Here is a 23,258-nt window from a genome sequence, read left to right as displayed (position 1 = left end):
ATTCGAGTGTACACTTTTAATTTTACGCTCCAATAAGAATTAATTTAATTTTGATTCACCTGTAAAGCAATTCGATTATTGTTCTACTTGTTTCATTCAATTATGATAACCTAAAAATGATAATAATCAAAATTGAAAAGACATAAGAATTGTATTAACCCTGTATTATTATACACACATTCGTAAAACTGAAAATGAATTTTAAAAGGCAGCCAAATATTAATTTATTCTTAAAGAACTGCACCCAAAAACTTTATTCTGTTCGAATTCTGATTCTTCTAACTGATTGTATGAATATTAATTTTATTGTGAATTTATAAAAATATTTCTATTATATGTAAATTAGGCTATTAAGAAAACTGGAGGAAAATTCTTATAAAATTACATGAAATTTTTTTGATTGATTTAAAACCAATTTATTATATGTGCATTAAATTGAAGTCAATCAAAATTAATAATAAATAAATAAAAAAAAAACTTTAAATTTTTAAGTCTTCCTCAAGATTTGTTGAAACTTCTGCACATATTACATTGAAAGCTAAAATTGTTTTTTGTAAAGGATTACTTTTACATTTATTTCAGCTTAATATTTCGATTCTTCAATTTTACATGCACACTTATTTTAACTAAAGGAAGCCTGCTGCTCGATATTCGATCCATTCATAAAAAATAGCGTTTTCACTCATCTTTTTTCGCCTATAAAGATTGAGTTTAATGAAGGAAAGTAGTATAGCTTCATTTCTAATCTGTTCTGAAATCTTTTGACAAATAACACATTAAAAAAACCACAAAAAATGTACAATGGTTTGATGAATTTTAATGAACGAAAAATAATATCGAATTTCTTGAATTGTTACAAACGTTGTTACAAATTCGGATCAAACACTCTGAAATGCAGATAGTCAAGGTAGATTCTATAACTACATGCGTATATTTAAAAAAATTTTAAAAAATACCCCTGATTCGGCATGGCCCAGTAAAAAACATCAACAAGCTATAGGAAAATAGCATCTATTGGTTTTAGTCCTGCAAAGCATGAATCATTGAACATTGTTTATTATTTTATTCATTTGCAACACATTGATTGGAAAAAACTTGAAGCACTTTGAAATCCTTGAAACGCAATCTCTGAATTCTCCGGATATTGCATAAAACTAATTGTGTATTATATCTCTAAATTATTCGAGCAAATTTTTATATACATATATATGAAAACAATTACAATAAATTCATATGACTATAGCCTTATGAGAAATAGTGAACTCTCAGCTCTTAATTAAAAAATTGAAAAATCAACCTGAATTACCATTAAATGCATTTAAGTTCAATTGAAATGAGATAAGAGTTTGTCTTAATACAGTGTTGCCATCGTGTCAACAATAAAACAAAATCAATGAAGCCTAAACAAATATTCCATAGAAACCTGTTTTTACAGGTTTACAAATTAGTTGGAAATAGCTTAATGAAACAGAAAATTCAAAAAGTATAACAATCAAGAGTAAGTTCTTGAAAAATATTCAATTTGACAAAACTACCGCTAAAAGCAAGAAGATTAAAAGCTTTATTTGCTTTCTCTTGCAGCGTTATCCTAATAATGTAATTTTTTTTACAATGGCCTTTTTTAAGGCTTCTCTTGCTTTGTAAGTTACCATATTACCATATTACTTTATGCAAAATTTCAAGACTCTGTTTTCAATATTTTTTAAAGAATGGCCAAACTACAGCAAGAAGCATTAAAGCATTGAAGTTTTAATGCAGCTACGAGAAAAATCCAAGCAATTTTAACGCATTTTATCAAACACCTTGACCCTACTTATATATTTACTTGTATGAAATTTCAATGTTACAACTTTCGTAGTTTCTAAGATATAAACAAATAAATTTTGAAGTTGTATAGCAGCTACCCGAACCAGTACCCCGATCATGCCCAATTTAAATAGGGTTCTGGCACTTACTACAGTAAATCATTTGTGAAAATTTGGTGAACAAAGCTAAATCGACCCAGAATTCGACGCTAATAAAAACATACACTTGAGTCTTTCTTTTTTTGTAAGGCAACGAAATAAGCAATAAAAGTTTTCATCACACTCAGAACACAAAATGAACTTTTCTTGTTATAAAACTTTCAGTGAGTAGTAAAACCAAGTTTCCCACTTCAGTCTTTTATATAAAGCACTTTAAACCCCAACACCAATTTTCTGTTAAATAATAAGAAATTACTCTTTTTCTCTATATTTTACAGACTTCTTTATATTACAAAATGAAGAACTTCTCCTCATTGCCTTTGATAAAAGGACTAACTACTATTCTCGGTGCAAGATCATTTCTAGTAAGCCACAGCTTTTCACTATCAAAAACCATAAATCTTTTCTATAGTTGTGTGTAGTCTATTTTAGCTTCCGTTTTATTCTAATCAATTTAAAATCTTTAATGTGTAGACTTGTTTAGAAAGAAACGAAATGGCAACAAAATACAATTTTTATGATTTCTATCATTTTAATTCTAAAAACTAAGAACTAGGTAAATTGCAATTTAAATAAAAATGCTTGAATGTAGTTGACATTAAAATTAAAATTTATGCTAATGTTGCCTAAGAAATACGTGTTTCCTTTTTTCATATTTTATAAATTTTATTTTCGGAACTCTTAGTTATGAAATGAGTTTTCATTTTTAAAATTTTTCATTTTATTTTTGTATTTAGGATTTCTTGAGTTAATTTCATATTTAATGTGGAAAAATTTTATTGTAAACACAAATTTTGTTATACTAGTTTTATAATATAAATTACAACCAAAATTCTGTATAACAAATAAAAATTTACACAATATTTTTAGATAATTTTTTGAAACCAGTTATTGAAAGCAAAAGTTTAATTATTTTTTTAATCATGTCCTGATTTTTTTACCATTTTTTTTTACTAGAACAAATTGTAAATTTTTTGCATTATATGAACGAATAAACTATGGGGCTATAAATAAACAACTTATAAAGTTGTATGCCAACATGCAATTGAACCAAGCAATTTCAACGAATTTTATCAAAAACAATAGCCCTAATAACATATTCGCTTATGCGAATCTTCTATACCCATAGATTTTATAATTTCTGAGATATAGGCAAATTAATTTTGTAGTTGTATGACAGTTACCCGAACCAGTGACTCGATCATATCCAATTTAACTGGGGCTCCGAAATTTACTAGTATAAATCATTTGTGAAAATTTGGTTAGCTTAATTAGTTTGAGTAATTTGATTGACTCAGAATTCGATGTTGATCAAAAACATACTTTTGAGTCCATACTTCAGACCATTATTACTTAATATTACAAACGGTAAGGCAAATTTAGTAAACCCTTTGAACATACGTTCGTACGGGTACAATGAAGATCGACGACTAAATTTAAATCTCACAATGATAATAGTCACCACTTGAATATTTGTAGTAGAATGAATACAATTTTCGTTTTGTATTTGAAATAACAGTCCTATAGTACCTAAGTTAATATTATTTGGCAACATTTTTACATACTCAATTATTACATACAACATTTAATTCAATATGGTCTTTTCTTTTAATAAAAATTTGTTTTGACGATTTCAAATAGTTTTCTTTATTTTGTTTTGTCATACATTTACTCTTATTATAATTGTTGACGGTGGAAGAATTTTTTCTCTCTGTATGATCATACTGACTGACACAATGAAGCCATATATCATAGTTGATCGCACCTTTAAAAATATTATTTTTGTTTTTTTGGTATTTGTTATTTTGTAAAAACGAGACAATTTTTTCTCGTTCAATATTCTTTCTTTATTCTCTTACTATAATTTTTTACATATATTTTGAATGTTCGTACAATACGTGTGTACATGTTCTTTATGGTATGACAGCGCACCATTACACTATAATAATCAAATAAGTTCATTTACCTTATTTTATTTAATAATTTATAAAAATAAATTTATATAGCACATGAGGTATACACGTAATAATCTGCACTTTTCATAAGTCAGTAATGGTACATAAGGAAATGTCATATAAGTAAAAAATATAGTAACGATTTTCAATTCATGAGCCAGGACTTGAATTGTCAAATTTTGCTTTTGCGATCCTGTTTGATTAGAATTGAGAAAAATTTATTAAATTAAAGCTATCGCATATTTTATGCAATTATGTTTCATTAATCTTTATTGGAAAATGTATGAAAAGGTTTTGATCTCCAAACTCTGCCCAATATGAAAAATTGAAATTTGTAAGACATTCAATTCATGTTTCAATTTTTGAATTTAATATCAGATGATTTATATGCGATTCCACTAACCATACGACGACTCTACAAAATATTAAGAACATTAATAAAACCTATTACAAAATATTTTTCAAAATCAATTTCAATTTAAGTGATCCTTAATTTTTCGTCACAAAGTTTTATCAACTAAATATTAAAATATAGATCTACAAAACATAATTTTATCTTAATAGAAAAAAATCTCGAAATTTGTCCATGTTACATGATTTAGAAAAAAAAATAATATAACAATTTTAAATTTCTACACTCTACACGTTTTGAAACATTAGGCTACGGCTCTGACATATTCAAGTAAATATTTACAATTATCTTCATACGTACATGTGTGTACATCGTTTCTTTAAGAACATTTTTCATTAAGCCTGCACAATAGTATTAAATGAAAAATTCATGAATGAATAAAAAGACGCAAAAGAAAGAGTAGGAGAAAAAATATTTTTTAATTGAATGAAATAGAAAGAAACCGAAATGAGTAAGGAAAACGAAAAAGATGCTTGAACAAAAATTAAACCTCAAGTTACATCCTTATTTTTTCATAATTCCATAAAGCACAAAATTGTATATGAAAATGTTCTTTCCGATTTCCATCTTGTATTGCTTACTCTTTTTTATATATACATAATATATAAAACTCTTTTTTATAGTTCATCGTTATTATAAAACAAAAATATGAATATTGTATAACATCTGCTTTTGTACCATAGCTTAAATGAGCTGAACTATACAATATTGTCAGATGAAGTGTTTTAAGATTTCAAATTATAATTTGAGTAAATTTTAAATTGTTATAATTGTATATATACTAAAATGTCAAGTAATATCTAATCGTAAAACGAGAAGAAAATAGAGTTGGCCTTGCCAACTCTGTGATACCCCTGCGAATTTGTTATCCTGTGTGCGAATAAATATGCCATAACTGAATATGGGACAGACTATGACGGACAGACAAAGCTAAACCAACTCAGAATTTGACACTGATCAAAAAAATACACTTGAGTCTATATCTAAGACCGTTATTTCTTAGCGTTACAAACGGAAAGGCAAATTTAGTATACCCTTCGAACATACGTTCGAAGTAGTATTAAAAGAAATGTATAAAACATAGTATTAAAAGATATTGAAGAAATAAGACTCCGAAAAGGAGGCTAAAACGTAAGATTCCAATAAAAGAATGAACCATTTTTATGTAAATATATTGAAGCATCATTCACAAATTCGTTCAATTTTATTAACTTTTCTTTTTTACCTCTTTTTACTAACTCTGTGATTGTTGTATTTGGCTGGAAACTGGGAAATCATAGGCTCAATTCTTACCGAGATTTAAGTACAATAAAAATCAGTTATAACGCAAAAAACGATAACAAAGCTTATTTTATATACATTTTAACGAACGATATCTAGTCGTTCTACGTATATTACAAACTAGATGAAGCTTGAGTGACATCTAGTTTGTAATATACGTAGCTAAAATAATTTTCGATATAAAATTTTATTAGAAAATCGTTTCTAAAGTTCATTTTTTCTGGTCCCTTGAGTATACGCTTTAATCGATTTCTACTGTAAAATTAAAAATTTAGTCTACTGACTAAATTCTTTACAAAATTCTAACTACAAATCAAGTTGAATAACATGATTTTTGATTGTTAACAAATATTACACGATGAACACTAAAGAGGTAGACATCTTTCAAAAATAAAACATTTCGTTTAATCTTTAAGTAACTATAAAACGCTTACAACTTTCTTTCAAATTATTTATTTCATCATCATTTACAGTTATATAGTACTGAAGAGCAGTTATTAATATCAAAATATTGAATTTTAATTAGTATTAAATGTTACACGTTATTGAAATTATTGCTTTTCTAAATTTTTTAAAGGAGTTCAATTCCTTATTTCTCGAAATCCACTTTATAGCTATTAATATTAAGATTATTACGTTTCAGAAGTTTGTATAGGAAATTTAGAACTTCCAAGTGAATTTATTTGTTATTGAGATTCAAAATGGAAAGAAAAATTTCTGATAAAATTTAACACCCGAGCTATGAAAAATAAATTGAATTCATTTTATTAACGTTTTATTCTTTATAAAAAATTAATATTTTTTATCATAATCACATTTATTTTTAACCCGTACATCAGCAACCGCAATTAAAATTATTATTAGCGCCATCTAGTAGTTAGTAGGACATCTGTAGCTGTATGGTTCAAATACCAGAAAGTTTTTTTCAAAACTTTATTCTACTAGACACGTTTATATAATGCATGAAGTGACATCTTTGTTTTTCTACGAAACTTAATTGTTTCATAAATTTTACTTTTTGGTTTTTGGATGTAGACACCGCGTTAATATTTTAAGTAGAAAGGACAATGATGCCGTTTTGTTTTCGACTTTAGTTATTGTCAAAATGTATTTAAATTATTTTTAAATTGAATTATCACAAACTCGTTTTAAAATTTATTTGAAAATAATCAAGTTATTTTGAATATAATTGTGTTTTATATGCACATATATGACGAAAAAGCCAGTAATTATTATAATAATGGTGTCATTATCATTTGTTTGTTTAAAAACCAGAAAATGCCACAGAGGTTCTTTTTCAACAAACCAAAAAAGTCTGTAAATTATCAAAAATAATAAGCCATTTTATATCGTGAAGAAAACTTTTGCGGTATTAAAGTTGAATAAATTTATTTAATTGAATTAAACACTTAATTTACAACTGAATATTATAAGCAAAAGCAATACTGATGAATGTCAAAAGCGTCGTTGAGGGATGTCTTAATCAAATGCAAATCGATAGTCGAAACAGCTGTTCAAAAAAAGATTTCATATTCCAATTCCAAAACAAAATAAATTACATTGCGTTGCATGTTCAAATATTAGTGTAATAAATTCTAGAAATTAATAAAAAAATTATATTATACGAATAGAAATATTTCAAATATTTTCAAAAACTCGAGGCATAACTAATTCAAAATAAAATGTCGAAAAATGAAACAGTTAAGCATGTTGACAAAGAACTTGATTTATCAAATGCTGGAAGAGGGGTTTGGCTAGTGAAAGTGCCCAAATATATAGCACAGGTGGATATATTTCTGTAGAACTTAAAAAGCACATGAAATATACATATCAAATTTGATTTCATTTAAATAAAAAAAATATTTTTATTTTTACAATTTGAATCATTACAGAAATGGGAGAAAGCCCCTGGAACTATGGACGTAGGGAAATTAAAAATTCATAAAATTCCCGGTCAAAAAGCGCAAGTATCACTAACATTATCGGATGACGTTATCAATTTAGATCCTGAGGAAAAGATTCCTAGAGATCATCGATTAGATGTTTCGGTAGTTACTAAGCAAACATTAGGTGTATTTTCTCACGCAGAACAAACATCTAATAGTAAAGACGATGGTGTCATACAACCTGATAAACTTTTCATGGAAGGGAGAATTGTGCAAAAGTTGGAATGTCGTCCAATAGCAGATAGCACGTACATGCAATTGAAACTTGAGTCAATTAAAAGAGCTTCGCAACCTTTAAAGAGAGTGCAAGCTATAGATAAAGTAGTACAAAATTTCAAACCAGTCAAAGACCACAAACATAACGTAATTGAAATTTTTATCAAATTAATGAGTAATTTTAATAAATATCAATAATAATAATTTAATCAATTTCAGATTGAATATCGTGAGAGAAGAAAAGCAGAAGGTAAAAAAGCTCGAGATGACAAAAATGCTGTATTGGATATGTTATTTAATGCTTTCGAAAAACATCAATATTATAACATAAAAGATTTAGTAAAAATTACAAAACAACCAATTGGATATCTCAAAGAAATTTTGAAGGAAGTTTGCGATTATAATATGAAGAATCCACATAAAAATATGTGGGAGCTTAAAAAGGAGTATAGGCATTATAAGACTGATGAAAAGAAAGATGAAAATCCGGCTGAAGATTCAGACAGTGATTGATTGTATTATACTTTCAAAATATTTAAATATGTTAATAAACAATTTTATAATTTTTTTCTCAAAAAATGGTTTCATATTTGCGACATCAAGTCTAAAATTCCAAATGTATGTGTGTGCATGTGAATTAATTAATATTGTTTAATGACCAAGGAGTATAAAAAATTTAGTATTACTTTAAGTAAATTACTGTAAAAATAGAAATAAATATAAAACCCGAGTGCTTTGCTATTGTATGTATATTTCAGCGAGCATAATAGTTATTGAAATAATATACGTATAGCAATTAAAATATTTTTAAGCTAAAATCTGTTTGGAAATCTCCATTAATCAACAGTTCCAACGAAGTCTATCCAATTAAAATAAAATTTTCGTAATTTTAAAACGTATATTTTATTTTTAGTAACAACATTTTAATTACTATGCAAAAATTATTTACTATTAAAAAAAAAATGTTGGTAAAATTTACTGTATCATATCTTTAAAATAGTCCAACATATGAGACCATATTTTATCTTTCTTATCAGCGAAGCAGCAATCAAAATCACATAACAATTCAACAAAAACGAAATTTTCTGATGATACCGCTGGCATTTCAGAAATTTTGTATTTGATGTCAAGTTTTTGTAGCAAAAGATGGACTCTATCACTTTCAGAATATATATGAGGATCGTTAAATACTTTTTTTACTTCTAATTTTATATCGTCATCCTTGTTTTTAAAAAAATTATGCCTGTCCGTTAGCAATGTTCCAGGCCGTATTTTAATATCTGAATCAACAAACTCACGATATGTTTTAATGCGATTTTTGTTTTTTTCTTCTTCAGTATAAATAGCATCTTGCAAAGCGATTTGTTTTTCCCCTTCGTCTATATTGAACTAAAATTAATATATATTTCATTAGTTAGCCTAAGTAAAAATAAATTTTTTTACAGATCTTATGATATCAATTATTTGCTGAGCAGCTTTTTGCTTAGCTGCTTTTTTTGTTGAAGCTACTCCATAACGTTTTATTGATGCAATTGAACACTCGGCTGTAAATTCAGGAGCTTCAGGCGGTCCAGTTTGTTGTACGATATCAAAAAATGGTAAAGGATGATCATTCTGTATACAAAGATCTCTCAAAGCAGCTATTGCATCACTGGTCGAAATAGTTTCGTGAGGTGCTTGGGGTATTTCTTCAATATCAGGGTAAGTAAGTTTTAAGCGTTTGTTCATATTAGCTGCGGCGTCGTGTTTAGCTTCTTTTTTAGATCGTCCGACTCCGTCTGCCTCTTCACCAAAAACTATTACTCTGCAAACAAAACTTTTATCCATCTCTGAATTTATGAATTCATATCTAGGTCTCTCGACGTTTTTTCTTAATTTAGAAAAATTTACATTATTTATTTTTATATTTAATAAAGAGACAAACATACATACATATGTGCAATTGAATAATTTTATTATTAGGAGTAATTTGCGTATTCACTTACTTTGCACAAAATTCTTCCAAAGCTGTTACTGGTGTTTTCCCGAACATTATATATGTAGATTGAGTGTGGACTTGCCTTTGTTTTTAAAGATTTTTTAGTGTATCTTGCAAGCTAAGCTTTACTTTGACAGTTAAAAACACGTCAGTTTGGTTCCCGAATCAACTCCAATCCAATAGGCAATAATACATAAATAAATAATATATAAAAATAAAATAGTTTTGAAAATTTTGAACTGATTTGACAGCTTTCTCGTACGGTTTGGACTTTCAGCAAAAAAAAAGATCGATGCTACATACTGCTTGAATCGATATTAATACTGCTTAAAATGTATAAACAAATGAAAATTCGGATCTTAAGTTGTTTAATACTGCACAACGGAACGTAAAATAAGTCGACATGAATATCACGGAATCTATCATGGTATTCATAACACTTTGAAATTTTATTCGCTTTGGTTTTCTTCATTTTTTATTAATTTGTATCTAAAAAGATGTTAAAAATCTTGTTATTTTCAAATTGGTTTAAAATTTTCTCAAAAATTTGTAAAGCAAAATTTAGTGTTTAAAAATTTTTAAAACCAAAGCTGTCAAAACATATATTTTTCTTAGTTATGTCAGAAGGTTTTATTTTTCAAAAAACTTTTTTTCAACAACCATAATTTGTCAATAGATAAATTGAAACAATTGGATCTTTGCTTGATATGTTTGTTCCTCTAAAATTTTACACTTTTAAATTTTGTGTTTAATATTCATTTTAGTTATTTTGTATTTTTGTGAAAAAATAGGTAATATTTTACAAAGTTTTTGAGAGGTTTTTCAACTGTTAAGTCTAGTTTATTTTTTTTTCTTTGCGACAACTCACGTCACCGTTTTCTCTTTTAAAAGTTTTTTTCAAGTATTATACGAGAGTGCCAGACAGACCAAATTTGTCGTTTGTTCAAACAAACCTGAATTTTATAATATTGAGTAAATATCGTTAACAACTCATCGTTGTACACGATTGTTATTATAATGGTGCATTGACACATACCAGCTTGTAGATCTTTATTAGTTAGGAAAAAAGTTGTTCCATACAATAAATCTCAATAAGCTGGTGGTACAATAGGCTATATACAAAATATTAATCTATATTAATATACAAAAACGTAACATAGTTACTAGACCATAAATATTTTTTTACCTTGAGTTACCAACATCGTTTTTATCATGAGTTGTCAATCAATATGGAATGAAATGAAGTTTGTTTGCATCATTCACCATATCAAAATAAGAGGATGGTTCGGCATCGATTTTCTGATTCAAATCATCAAATAGTTTCAAAAAAAACTTTGAAGAAATTAAACAAAGAAACAAATTTGGCACGGAATAAAAATATATCAAATGGGTAAATAGATTGATTAAAAGATGTGCGCATGAAATATTCTCTTATTTTATTATACAGACAATCTTCTAGTCAAAAGACACATTCTGCTGTTCCTGGTATAGATACCGCATTCAAAGTATTTTTAAGTGCAAGATTTTGTAGTGCAATTTGGGCATATATAAGTGATTGTGATGAAACATTTAATTACTGGGAACCATTGCATTATATTATTTATGGCCATGGCTTGCAAACGTGGGAATATAGTCCGCAATTTGCTCTACGATCCTATACATATCTGATGTTGCAAGGAGTTCCAGGTTGGATATACAATAAAATCTTCGAACCTAGTCCGTTATTGATATTTTACTTTACAAGATGTATGCTGGCGCTAGTCTGTGCAGTAATCGAGCGATATTTTTATAAGTATATACATACATATGTCCATGATGAAAAGGAAATTTCAAATATAGATATGTTTTTTATATTTTCAAATTTAGAGCTGTCGCAAGGGAATTCGGCATCCATATTGCTCGACTTTGGCTTATATTTCAATTATTTAGTGTTGGAATGTTTATATCAAGTACCGCTTTGCTTCCAAGCTCATTTTCAATGTATTTTGGAACTGCAGCGTTGGCTGCGTGGTGGCTTCAAAATTACAATTTAGCAATATTTTTCATTGCTATTTCTGCATTATTAGGATGGCCTTTTGCAGCTTTAGTTGGGCTTCCACTTGCATATGACATGTCAGTTAGAGCTAGAAAGTGGAGAAGTTTTTTAATATGGGCAGCTATATCAGCAGTAACCATATTGTTGCCAATGATTGCTATAGATACTAGTTTCTTTGGTAAAATTACTGTTGCTCCACTTAATATAATATTATACAACGTGTTCACAGAACATGGTCCGAATTTATATGGAACTGAACCTTACTCATATTATTTAATAAACGGATTTTTAAATTTTAATATAATTTGGGTAAGATTGAAAATATAAAACAATATGAATTTTTACAAGCCTTTTCTTTCAGTTATTTGCTTTAGTTGCACCAGTTATGTTAATATTTGAGTACTTACTTGTGCCAGCGAAATCGCGAAGCACATTAAATTATCCGGCTTATTTAACATTGTCACCGTTTTATTTATGGCTGCTTGTATTTATTATCCAACCACATAAAGAAGAGCGGTTCTTATTTCCTATATATCCAATGATAAGTTTATGTGGTGCTATAACTGTCGATATATTTCAAAAATTAATTTTTCGTATAAGATGCTTATTTAGACAATTTAAAAATGGTGTTCACTATCTTGATGATACTATGGTGTTTGCGATTGCTGTAATGTTAGTGAGTGCTGGTATAGGAATGTCTAGGATTCTGGCACTATATAGAAATTATCATGCTCCTATGAATCTACTTCTCGAATTAAATGAGTTTAAAAATAGTCCTCAATTTCGAGAAGATAATACTTATAACGTATGCATTGGAAAAGATTGGTATAGATATCCAACAAGTTTTTTATTACCTTCGAAACATTTTCGCATACGATTTTTAAAATCAGAATTCAAAGGTATTTTGCCAGCGTATTATTCAAATGGAGACAACGCAACAGCTATAATCCATCCATATTTTAATGACATGAATCAGGAAGATGAGCGAATGTACTTTGATTATGATAAGTGCAATTTTTTAATAGATTTAGATATCGGAAAGTACACAATGTTAGAGCCAAATTATTCAGCACGTAAAGAATGGTCAATAATGAAAGCAATTCCATTTCTAAATACGGAAAATTCTAACAAAATTCTTCGAGCCTTTTACATTCCATTTTTATCTGAAAAATATATCACTTATGGAAGTTTTAATTTATTAAAAAGGAAGAAATTCAAAAGTCCACAGGGAAAGAAGGAGGAGGCATAAGTATATTACAGAAAAATGCATTTTTCTTTTATCATAGCATTTATCATTAAAAGTATGTGATTTGTACCAAATTTAAATAATATAATTATTTTTTATTTAAGTTTTACCTTTTTTAATACAAATAAAAATTACTCAGTATGTAAAATTCCGACTAAATAATTTACTTTTGCTAAAAAAATTAACATACTGAAATTTTTTATCAAAATTTAAAACTGTTTAAATTATTTCTAGGTATTGTAGATTTTAAAAATTTAAAATTAATTTTAAAAATAAGAATTTTGAGAATATCGAAAATAATGAATTGAAAATGGTATTCGACTATTAATACTAAAAAAAGTTATAGACTAAGAATGAAGATTTTCAATAATTTCGATATTCGTTGTAGTTTTAGCATCTTAAAATAATCTTTGAAAATGCACCAGCACAACTTTAAACATAGCCTTAATTTTAATACGTGCCTCGTTCAGAGACTTATTGCAGTTTCGAGTAGTTTTAATATTTGACTGCTTCGATTTGTCAAATGAGCTTTATTGTAAGATCCAAATTATAATTGAGCCCACAAAATTATTACCTATTTAATTTTTTATTATTTTAAACTTGTTTCGAAGGTATTAAAGCATATGTGTGGTTTTTTATGTTATATGATATTTTCATTGTGATTTGTAATAGCTTAAATTTTAAATTTTTATTTTTGTTACATGAGGCGGTGAATAGATTAATTTTTTAAACTGTATTAAATTATAATGCAAAATATTGTAATTTTATTAAATTTAATTACATTGAATATTTAATTTATTTTGGTTATTATAAAAAACATATAATTGCTAATAAATAAAAATAATAACCAATTTTTGAAATATTCTGGATAAGTATATTAGTATTTTAAAGGAAAAATTCTTTACATTGGGGTTATAGGTTTCAATTCTATTAACATGAAAGTAATAAGTTAATCTTATTAAAATTTTATTTCTTTGTACAATGTTCCAAAAGCAGAAAATCAAAAGGACCCGCCTTCGTACTCAAGAAGAGATATTCGAAGGCCATCTTCATTTTAGGCAAGATTGCCCAAAATGAAGCAGAAGGTAAAACTTCTGAAAAAGACGCGGAGGACAAAGTCAAATACCAGAAGGTAATTGACGAGTACAATGCGTATAAGAGCACGAAGCCTCAGGAGACCACAAAAAGAGTAAGGTCTCAAGATGAAGAAAGAAATGCTCAAGAGAGCAAAAGGTCGAAGGTCGTCAAGCCAGGGACAACCAGACCTTCAACATCAAGTGGTAATCATGCACAGGGGAGAACAATGAGCGAGGTGGTCCGTGATCATCTCCAGTTTGGGGTGGTGGACAGAAAGTCTACCAACCTGAAGTTGTCCTCCGAATTATGGTGCAAGGTCGAAGCAAAATTATCGGAGATGGTAGTTGAACATCTCCTAACGACCGATGGCAACGAAGTCCTGAGCTTCGATTCATCTGAGGTAGTCAGGGGCTACAGGGTGATCAAATGCGAGGACCGGCTTTCCGGGGATTTTCTTAGTTCGTGTGTTGCTAAGATTAGCGATACATGGGATGGGTCCAAGATTGAGCTCATCCCAGCTAAGGAAATTCCTAGGAGACCCCGGGCTCGTATTTGGATCCCTAAGATGAATATTGCGGGGGACAAGTTGCTAAAGGTCCTAAAGATTGCCAATCCTGAGGTGCCGATGGATGATTGGCAAATTATCAAGAAGGAGGAACCTCAGAAAAACAGTGAGTCCTTCCTACTTCTCATTAATGAGGAGAGTCTACAGCCGTTGGACAGGAGGGACAACAGACTGCGGTTTGGCATACGGCATGCCAAGCTCAAAATATTTCGAAATGCGGACCCAGAAGGGGACGCCATAGAAGAAGCGAGCCAGCTCCTTGAACAGATGGAGGTGGCTGATAAGAGCAAGAGCGATGAGGGTAATCCAGGTTAATCTCAAGCATTCGAGATTAGCCTCGGATAACCTATTGATCTTCCTAGAAGAGGAAGACATCGACATCGCTCTAATTCAGGAGCCTTGGGTGAACGGTAACAGGATAAAGGGACTGGGCACCCAGAAATACAACCTATTCTACAGGATTGTAGATCCAGCTGAAGGTAAGATCAGAACTTGTGTCTTAACTAAAAAACATATAAAAGCCTTTCTTTGCTCTAATTTCAGTACCGCAGACATGACGGTGGTGAGGATTGAAGGAAACGGCGGGAACCTATTAATGAGCTCAGTCTACATGGCTCATGATAGGCCTGCTCCACCTCCGGAAGTTCAAAACCTAGCAGAGGTTGGCGCAGCCGAAGGAGCAAGTCTGCTTATGGGTTGCGACGCCAATGCCAGACATACCCTCTGGGGCAGCACAGAGATCAACGAACGAGGTGAGTCTTTATTTAATTTTGTCTTAGATAGTAATCTAGAGATAGCAAATAGAGGCAACACCCCTACCTTCACTTTTCCTAGCACAGACAGGTTTGCTGGCTGGGAAGATGTGATAGATATAACACTCAAAACTAACAACTGTATAATCGAGGACTGGAGGGTATCTAGCAAGAGGTCGTATTCTGACCATGCCTGGATAGTCTTCACGGTGGGATTCGAAGTTGGGAATCCCAAACCTTTTAGGAACCCTAAAAGAACAGATTGGGTTAAATTCAGAGCCATCGTGCGGGCCAAGCTCATGGTCATGCCCGATATTAACAACTATATTAAGGAAGTCGAAGAACTTGATGCGCAAATCAGTGGATTTGAGAAAGTCATGGGCGTGGCTTTCAGAGCATCCTGTCCTTTGAAATATTCAAAAAAAAAGTATCCCCCGTGGTGGAACGAAGATTTGAGTAATCTCCGGAAGATTACCAGGGATGTCTTCAATATCTGCTACAAGAATGGGTTCTGGCAACCTTATAAGGAGTGCCTGAGAGAGTATAAAAGGGCTATCCGTTCCGCAAAAAGCCAGGGTTGGAGGGATTTTTGCGGAACTGTAGAATGTACCAGAGATTCTGCCAGATTGAGCAGAGTGCTTTCCAAGGACCATACCGGTCCTTCTTTTCTGAAGGATGAGGGTGGGACATGGACAAAAACATCTATGGAAACTCTCAATTTACTAGTGGACACGCATTTCCCGGGTAATACCGGGTCGGCTCGGGAGGCTATCCAGTTGGATTCCCTTCCGGGGCAGCCTGTGTCGAGTGAAATGGTTGAAGATATTATAACGGTGGAGAAGGTTAGCTGGGCGATAGACAACTTCTCTCCATACAAAACGGCGGGGATAGATGAGATATTTCCAGCTATGTTACAGGAGACGAAGGAACTAATAGTTCCGTGGCTTCTAAAAGTTTTTAGAAGTTGTCTTATCCTTGGATACGTGCCCAAGTCGTGGAGACGTGTAAAAGTTGTTTTCATTCCCAAACCGGGAAGAAGGGGCCATGAGGGCGCCAAAGATTTTCGACCAATTAGTTTGACTTCCTTCGTTCTAAAAGCGCTGGAGCGCGTTCTGGAGCTAGGGCTCAGGAACAGAATGAAGGAAGTTCGACTTTCGCCTTCCCAGCATGCATATTGCGGGGGAAGGTCCACAGACACCGCACTACACGAGGTAGTGAGGACTATCGAACAATCTATCCATTATAAGCAATACACGTTGGCGGCCTTTCTAGACGTGGAAGGGGCTTTCAACAATATTAGTTCGTGGGCCATAGAAAATTCTCTGACTCAGTTGGGGTTGGAAGATGCTTTGGTACGCTGGATATTATCCATGCTGCGGACCAGGATCCTGTATTCGGATCTTGGTGATAGTAGTATCGCAAGGTACATTAGTAGGGGAACGCCCCAAGGTGGGGTGATTTCGCCACTTTTGTGGCTTGTTGTTATGAACGAGGTTCTACTGCAACTTGAAGAAAGGCGAGTGAAGGCAGTGGCATACGCTGACGACCTAGTAATCCTGGTTTCCGGCTTTGACCTTCCAACAATCAGTGGGGTTTTGGAAGGATCTCTAAATGTGGTGAGCTCTTGGGCTAAAAGATGTGGCCTTGGAGTGAACCCAGCCAAGACGGAACTTGTACTTTTTACGACTAAGACAAAAATCCCGAGCTTTGGACTGCCCCGATTGGGTGGTTTGCGGCTCAGTTTGAGTCCGGCAGTTAAGTATTTGGGAGTCATACTCGACTCTAAACTTAACTGGAAGCTTAACGTGCAAGAGAGGGTGAACAGGGCCTGTACGGCACTTTACACCTGCAAAAAGATGGTCGGCAGGAGGTGGGGGCTGAAACCTAGAATGGTTTTATGGTTATACACGGCCATTGTACGACCTATATTAACTTACGGTTCACTCGTGTGGTGGCCGGCGTTGGGGAAAGCTTACAACTGTACCAAGATCGGTAGGGTACAGAGGGCTGCATGCATAAGCATTACGGGGGCATTGAGATCGACGCCCACGGACGCTATGGATGTACTCCTCCATTTGCTTCCACCAGACATCCATATTAAGAATCTGGCCGCGGCAAGCGCCGTTAGACTCAGAGAAGCTGAGTGCTGGCACGAAAGGCCGTATGGCCACGGCAATGTCCTTCAGTCACTACCGGACGGAGTGGTTGCGGATGCTACAGACTATTGCATCCCTAGACTTGAGCTTGACAAGAAGTTTCGGGTTGAGCTTCCGTCTCGCGGGCAGTGGAAAAGAAATCTTCCACTGCAAGGCTTTGATGTTGCTCTCTTCACTGACGGTTCCAAGGATAGGAATGGGGTCGGTGCTGGAGTATTTTCGGAGACTCAGAACATATCGGAGTCATATCGCCTTCCCAACGGATCGAGCGTGTTCCAGGCGGAAGTATTCGCCATATGGAAGGCATGCGAAATCCTGGGAAGGGATTTGGTTGTGGCCCGGGAGGTCGCAATTGTGACGGATAGTCAGGCTGCGATTCTGGCTCTAAATTCGCCAAAGATATTCTCAAAGTTGGTAGGGCTTTGCTACGATGAGCTGACGAGATTGTGCAGTCATCATAGTATCACCTTACTCTGGGTTCCGGGACATAGTAACATACCAGGAAACGAGCGGGCTGACGAGCTGGCCAGATGTGGGTCGGCATTGGACGGCTCCAGGGCCGAGCGAGTTCTTGTCCCTATAAACACCATCAAAACTGATATATACCGCTTCCAAGTGGCATGTGCGGACCGCAGGTGGAGGGGCCTGAGCACATGTGCAACGGCTAGGAAGACGTGGCCGAAATACGACCATAAGAAATCAATGAGCCTCCTGGCGATGCCTCGACCGGACATAGCTAAGTTAGTGGCTGTGTACACGGGGCATTGGCCTGTGGGGGATCATGCAGCTAGGCTGGGAATTCCCTTTAATACGTCATGCCGCAGTTGTCGGGAGATAGACAAAAAAGAGACGCTTTTTCACTATCTCTGCGAGTGTCCGGCTCTTCAAAGGGCCAGGTTGTTGTCATTTGGGGAAACGGACATAATGGAACTGGGGAACATTTCTAATAAAAGTATCGGGGACGTAAATAAGTTCCTTAAAAGAACGGGGTGGCTCTGATCGCTGGCCCTGGACCAACGTACTTTGACAACCGGGTTTCACGAGGCGGTGGTAGCAAAACGGCACGTCGGTGCTAATTGGGGTGTTGGCCAGTCGGGTCGCACCGGCCACTCTAACCAACCAACCAACCAACCTTGTACAATGTACTTTTAATGTAATGAATGTATATCTTAAATAGTTTTTACTATTCTGATAATAGTAAAATTTGAATATCCTTTTGATATTAACAGCATAAAGTTATGAAACTTAGTAAAATAAAAGCACAGTCGGATTCTCTTTTTAGCACATTCAAATTTTACGACTTTTGTCCTTTTTATATCGAGTTCTTTTTATAGTTCAGTTCAAGCACATTTATAAGCATAAAATTTACTCCCAAAAGAATTTCTATTAGAGCACAGATATTACATACAGATATCAAAAATTTCAAATACAAGTCTTCATATAGAGAAAATTCGGCAAACTTATTTGAGTTTTATAGGAGTAAACAATAAGTTGAAAAATGTCTAGAAGCAATTTTGTTTTGGATTAGTAGGATGGCAAAAGAGTTTCGCTTTTACAAGTCGGACTCTGTTTTATTCATTAATGTGAATACGTGGTATTATGCACTTTCTTGCATTTTTCTTGGATATTTTATTTTGAATGTGTTGTAAAAGGTTGGAATTAATATAGACTTCTACCAATTTTATCATACACTTAGTATGCCGAATTTATTTAATATGTATTTAAAATTTAAAGAATTGTAGTAAATTCAGCGTATCTTCTAAGTGTGTCATAATAGTGATAAAAGTGAAGGTATACCAATCCTTTATTGAAAAGTATTTTTATACCCTGCACTTCGTGAAGGGTATATTAACTTTGGTATGGAGTTTGTAACTACTTGAAGGAGTCATCTGCGGTATGGACATATATATATATATTCTTGCTCAGCGTAAAATTCTGCGTCGATTTAGACATGTCCGTCTGTCCGTCCGTCCGTCCGATCGCACGATAACTCAAAAACGAATAATGCAATCGACACCAAACTTTCACAAGTTTTTTCTTTTGTGCCAAGGACGAGCCCTATTGTTATTGGACTAATTCGGACAACGGGTTCGGGTAGCTGCCATACAACTCAAAGAGTTTATTTTAAATATTTCAAAAACTAATAGAGCTATAAATATAAAATTTTGTATACATGTGTCCAATTATATTCTACACATGCTCTAAAAATTATAATGGGATAGCTGCACCGCTTCGGGTGGCTGCCATACAACTCCAACAGCAAATTTTTTATATTCGGCAAAATAATAAAGTCAGATTCATGAAACTTGGCAGTCATGTGTCCAATTATAGGTCAAATATACTTCTGAAGTTTCAGAGGAATTGCTTTATAGGTTCGGGTACCTGCCATACAACTCCAGAAGCTAATTTTAAATATTTGGGAAAATAATAAAGTCAGATTCATGAAACTTGGCAGTTGGATGTCCGATTATAGATCAGATATATTTGTGAAGTTTTAGAGGAATTGCTTGACAGGTTCGGGTACCTGCCATACAACTCCAGAAGCTAATTTTAAATATTTGGAAAAATAATAAAGTCAGATTCATGAAACATGGCAGTTTTGTGTCGAGTTATAGGTCAGATATATTTCTGAAGTTTTAGTGGAATTGCTTGACAGGTTCGAGTAGCTCCCAAACAAGTCTAAAAGCTTATTTTAAAAATTTGGAAAAATAATAAAGTCAGATTCATGAGACTTGACAGTCGTGTGTCCGATTATAGATCAGATATATTTGTGAAGTTTTAGTGGAATTGCTTGACAGGTTCGGGGACTTGCCAAACAACTCCAAAAGCTAATTTTAAATATTTGGAAAAATTAAAAAGTCAGATTCATGAAACTTGGCAGTCGGATGTCCAATTATAGGTCAGACATATCCGTGAAGTTTCTATAGAATGACTTCACAGGTTCGAGTAATTGCTACACAATAACGAAAGGTGCAGGGTATAATTCAATCGGTTTATACCGACTGAAACGTTTTTACTTGTTAAAATTTATTTCGGAACAGGAATTTTACAAAAGTGCTTAAATATTTCAAAGGCAAGTTTTAATCTTACTGGGTTTACCCCATAAAGTAGATAAAATTAGAATATTGTTAGTTTATGTTTAATTTTTAAATATATATGTAATCGAAAAATGCTACCTATACTTATTATTTACAAGTAATGTGTGTTACTCTCAAAAATTAACAAAATTAGAATTAGTTATGAAATAGCGATGGGACGATGGTTCGATATTTAAATAAATTACCAAAAATTGAAATATTATGGAAAGATCATAATTTTTGTTTTAAAATGATTTCTTTTTTTGGTTTATGATTAAAATATACACACATTCCTTATGCTTAACATGTATATAACTTAAATATATAATAATATAATGTTGCGTTATATGTATACATACATACGTATCCGTATATATTTTATACTATAATAGAAATAAAAGAAAACTCTTCCTTCAACGCTTGACGGGTGAACTGGAAACGTTTCCACTTGCATTGTTTTCATATCGTCTCTCTTCATAATATTCTTCAGTTTTACTCTTCACATATTAACGAGCCAAATAAAAGTTTATGCTTACATTTAAATTTGCTCTTATTCATCATAATACATTTTATATTTTTGATGGTATACAAAAATAAACAAACACCTGACTATATTTACATATAATTCATACACATAATATGTGTGTATCATGTAGATATCTATATATAAAATCGAAAACGATAGAATATAAAGGTAGCCACATGCAGTAAGTATAGAGTATAATAAGAAATTATAACCGAAAAATAAAAAAAAAAAAATAACAAGCAAAATATACTTTTATTAAACAATTCGAAAAAGAAACAAGGTAACTAATAAACTAAATACAAAAATATTTGTATGTAAATATGAATATATGTATAACATTAAAATCTACTCAGAAAGGTTTTCTTGAGTGATCCAACTTTTCAGCTCAGTAAATTAAAAGAATTGTAACGGAGCGGTCACAAAATTTAATAAAAAAAAATACGCGCGCTTCCTTAATAATATAACGGATTATATATGTATTTTTTTATGTAGCTTTGTTGTAAGGAATAAATTATAAGGAGTTTAAATAATTTATAATATACAAGCATACATAAATTAAATAATATAAAACTGAAAGCAGTTTAATATAAAATAATTTTTTATATTTTGTGCTTATGCATTTATGGTTTTAATTTTCTATGATAAACTGTGTTTTGTCACATTATTTAATTAATAAAGAATTCAATTGTAATTACATTTTGAAGACATTATTTCAGTTACTAATTAATATCATCAAAATATATCAAAAATAATAATAAGTTATTGTTAATTTGGAGAAAGTTTTGATTTTATTTTTGTTTAGTTTTTATGTGTTAATATGAAATCTTTATTTGAATATTTTGTTTTGAAAGTTTTTGATAAGTGATGATCGAAAGCAAGTTCAATCTGAAAGTATACAGACAAATATTAATAATATGCACATAGTGGAATAGTAGTTGTATATAAAGAGAATTTTAACTATATTATTTAAGATTATAAGAGTATTCCACACTGTTATATTTAAAATTGAAATTTAATCAGTAATACATACGATAATTACTAAGATTACAAAAATTTAATTATAATTGATATAAAAACAATACTTTTATTCATATTCAATATGGCTGATATTGTGCAAAAGCATAACTGTTATACATTATAAATGCATTTCATAAAAACTCATTTATATTGAAATTAATTAAAAATTGCTATTTCATATGAATTATCTGAAGCGTTAAATGTGATTATATTTAATAAAAATTGCGTGTTAGTTTAAAAGTTATAATTTAATTTTATTTACAGTTATAATTTGAAAATGTTTAGTATAAATTTCTTTCTATAATAATCATTTTTGATAATTAATTAATGGGTATACATCTATGCTACATATAACATTTTAATCTTTTATGTCTGCTATATCTATAATAGATGTAGTTTTTACGCGTTTTATATGTGTTATAATTCATTATAGCGGTTATTTACAATTAAATTTCTGTTTCTTGTATTTTTAAATTATTTTATTATAAATACAAAGATATCTTATAATGATGCGTATAATTATAATATAACTTTCTATAGTCTAAATAGTTATACTTGTATAATAGACAAAGCTCTTTCAATATAAAAGAAATGATGGTTTTCTTTTATATCGAATAGCTTAACACTTATATAAAAGAAAAGCAAAAATAATAGTAGTTTTTTAAGATTAAAAATAATTTTTATAAATCCCTTTTTATTATTTAGTATTTAAACATATTTTTATAAAAATTATAAATAACTCAATTAAAACATTCAACTAATCACCGGCAAAAAACATAATACAATCGGACAACATAACGCTCTAGTCTTTTCTTTTTGTGAATTGTTAAATATTACATTTACTCTTTTGTTATAGTAACTATTTCATATCAGTTAAAATTTATGTGCAGAGTTAAATTTCGTATAAAAATTTTCTGCATAAAATTACAAAATTTGTGTATCGGGCTCTATGATGCACGAAATCCATGACTTTAAAATTATTAATTATATAAGGAAATATATTTTTCTAAGACCTTAAGTATATCCTTGTTAAACATTAAAAATTAATTAAATTT

General features: G+C 31.3%; 4 protein-coding genes across 8 annotated transcripts in view; 3 read left to right on the top strand and 1 right to left on the bottom strand.

Moving 5' to 3' along the window:
• The first annotated feature begins 7,133 nt into the window (after positions 1-7,133).
• LOC129609582 (general transcription factor IIF subunit 2) lies at positions 7,134-8,353 on the top strand. Its single transcript, XM_055521584.1, has 3 exons — positions 7,134-7,396; positions 7,505-7,921; positions 7,994-8,353. Exons 1-3 carry the CDS (start codon positions 7,295-7,297, stop codon positions 8,285-8,287), a joined length of 813 nt encoding a protein of 270 aa, XP_055377559.1. The 5' UTR covers positions 7,134-7,294; the 3' UTR covers positions 8,288-8,353.
• A 305-nt stretch (positions 8,354-8,658) lies between these two features.
• Positions 8,659-9,990, bottom strand: LOC129609580 (RISC-loading complex subunit tarbp2). 4 transcript variants are annotated; one of them, XM_055521583.1, is made up of 3 exons: positions 9,703-9,990; positions 9,218-9,644; positions 8,659-9,163 (listed from the first exon to the last, which is right to left on the bottom strand). In XM_055521583.1, the coding sequence occupies exons 2-3, from the start codon at positions 9,599-9,601 to the stop codon at positions 8,750-8,752; spliced, it is 798 nt and encodes a 265-aa protein (XP_055377558.1). In that variant the 5' UTR covers positions 9,602-9,644; positions 9,703-9,990; the 3' UTR covers positions 8,659-8,749. The 4 variants fall into 4 exon arrangements, with proteins under 4 accessions (XP_055377558.1, XP_055377557.1, XP_055377555.1 ...); XM_055521582.1 differs by having other exon boundaries at positions 9,707-9,990; XM_055521580.1 differs by having other exon boundaries at positions 9,760-9,990.
• Positions 9,991-10,995: 1,005 nt separating this feature from the next.
• LOC129609676 (alpha-1,2-mannosyltransferase ALG9) lies at positions 10,996-13,136 on the top strand. Its single transcript, XM_055521768.1, has 4 exons — positions 10,996-11,142; positions 11,200-11,544; positions 11,619-12,096; positions 12,149-13,136. The coding sequence occupies exons 1-4, from the start codon at positions 11,033-11,035 to the stop codon at positions 13,034-13,036; spliced, it is 1,821 nt and encodes a 606-aa protein (XP_055377743.1). The 5' UTR covers positions 10,996-11,032; the 3' UTR covers positions 13,037-13,136.
• An 8,493-nt stretch (positions 13,137-21,629) lies between these two features.
• Positions 21,630-23,258, top strand: part of LOC129609586 (protocadherin-16) — a 33,810-nt gene continuing 32,181 nt past the window's right edge. For both annotated transcript variants that reach the window (XM_055521591.1, XM_055521590.1), the window contains exon 1: positions 21,630-21,685. The gene's annotated coding sequence lies outside the window, so the exon portion shown is untranslated. The remainder of the gene's footprint in view (positions 21,686-23,258) is intronic.

This window comes from Condylostylus longicornis, unplaced genomic scaffold (assembly GCF_029603195.1).
Source record: "Condylostylus longicornis isolate FDR11 unplaced genomic scaffold, ASM2960319v2 ptg000040l, whole genome shotgun sequence".
In the NCBI taxonomy this organism is placed as follows: Eukaryota; Metazoa; Arthropoda; class Insecta; order Diptera; family Dolichopodidae; genus Condylostylus; species Condylostylus longicornis.
This window is presented reverse-complemented; position numbering and strand designations above follow the sequence as displayed.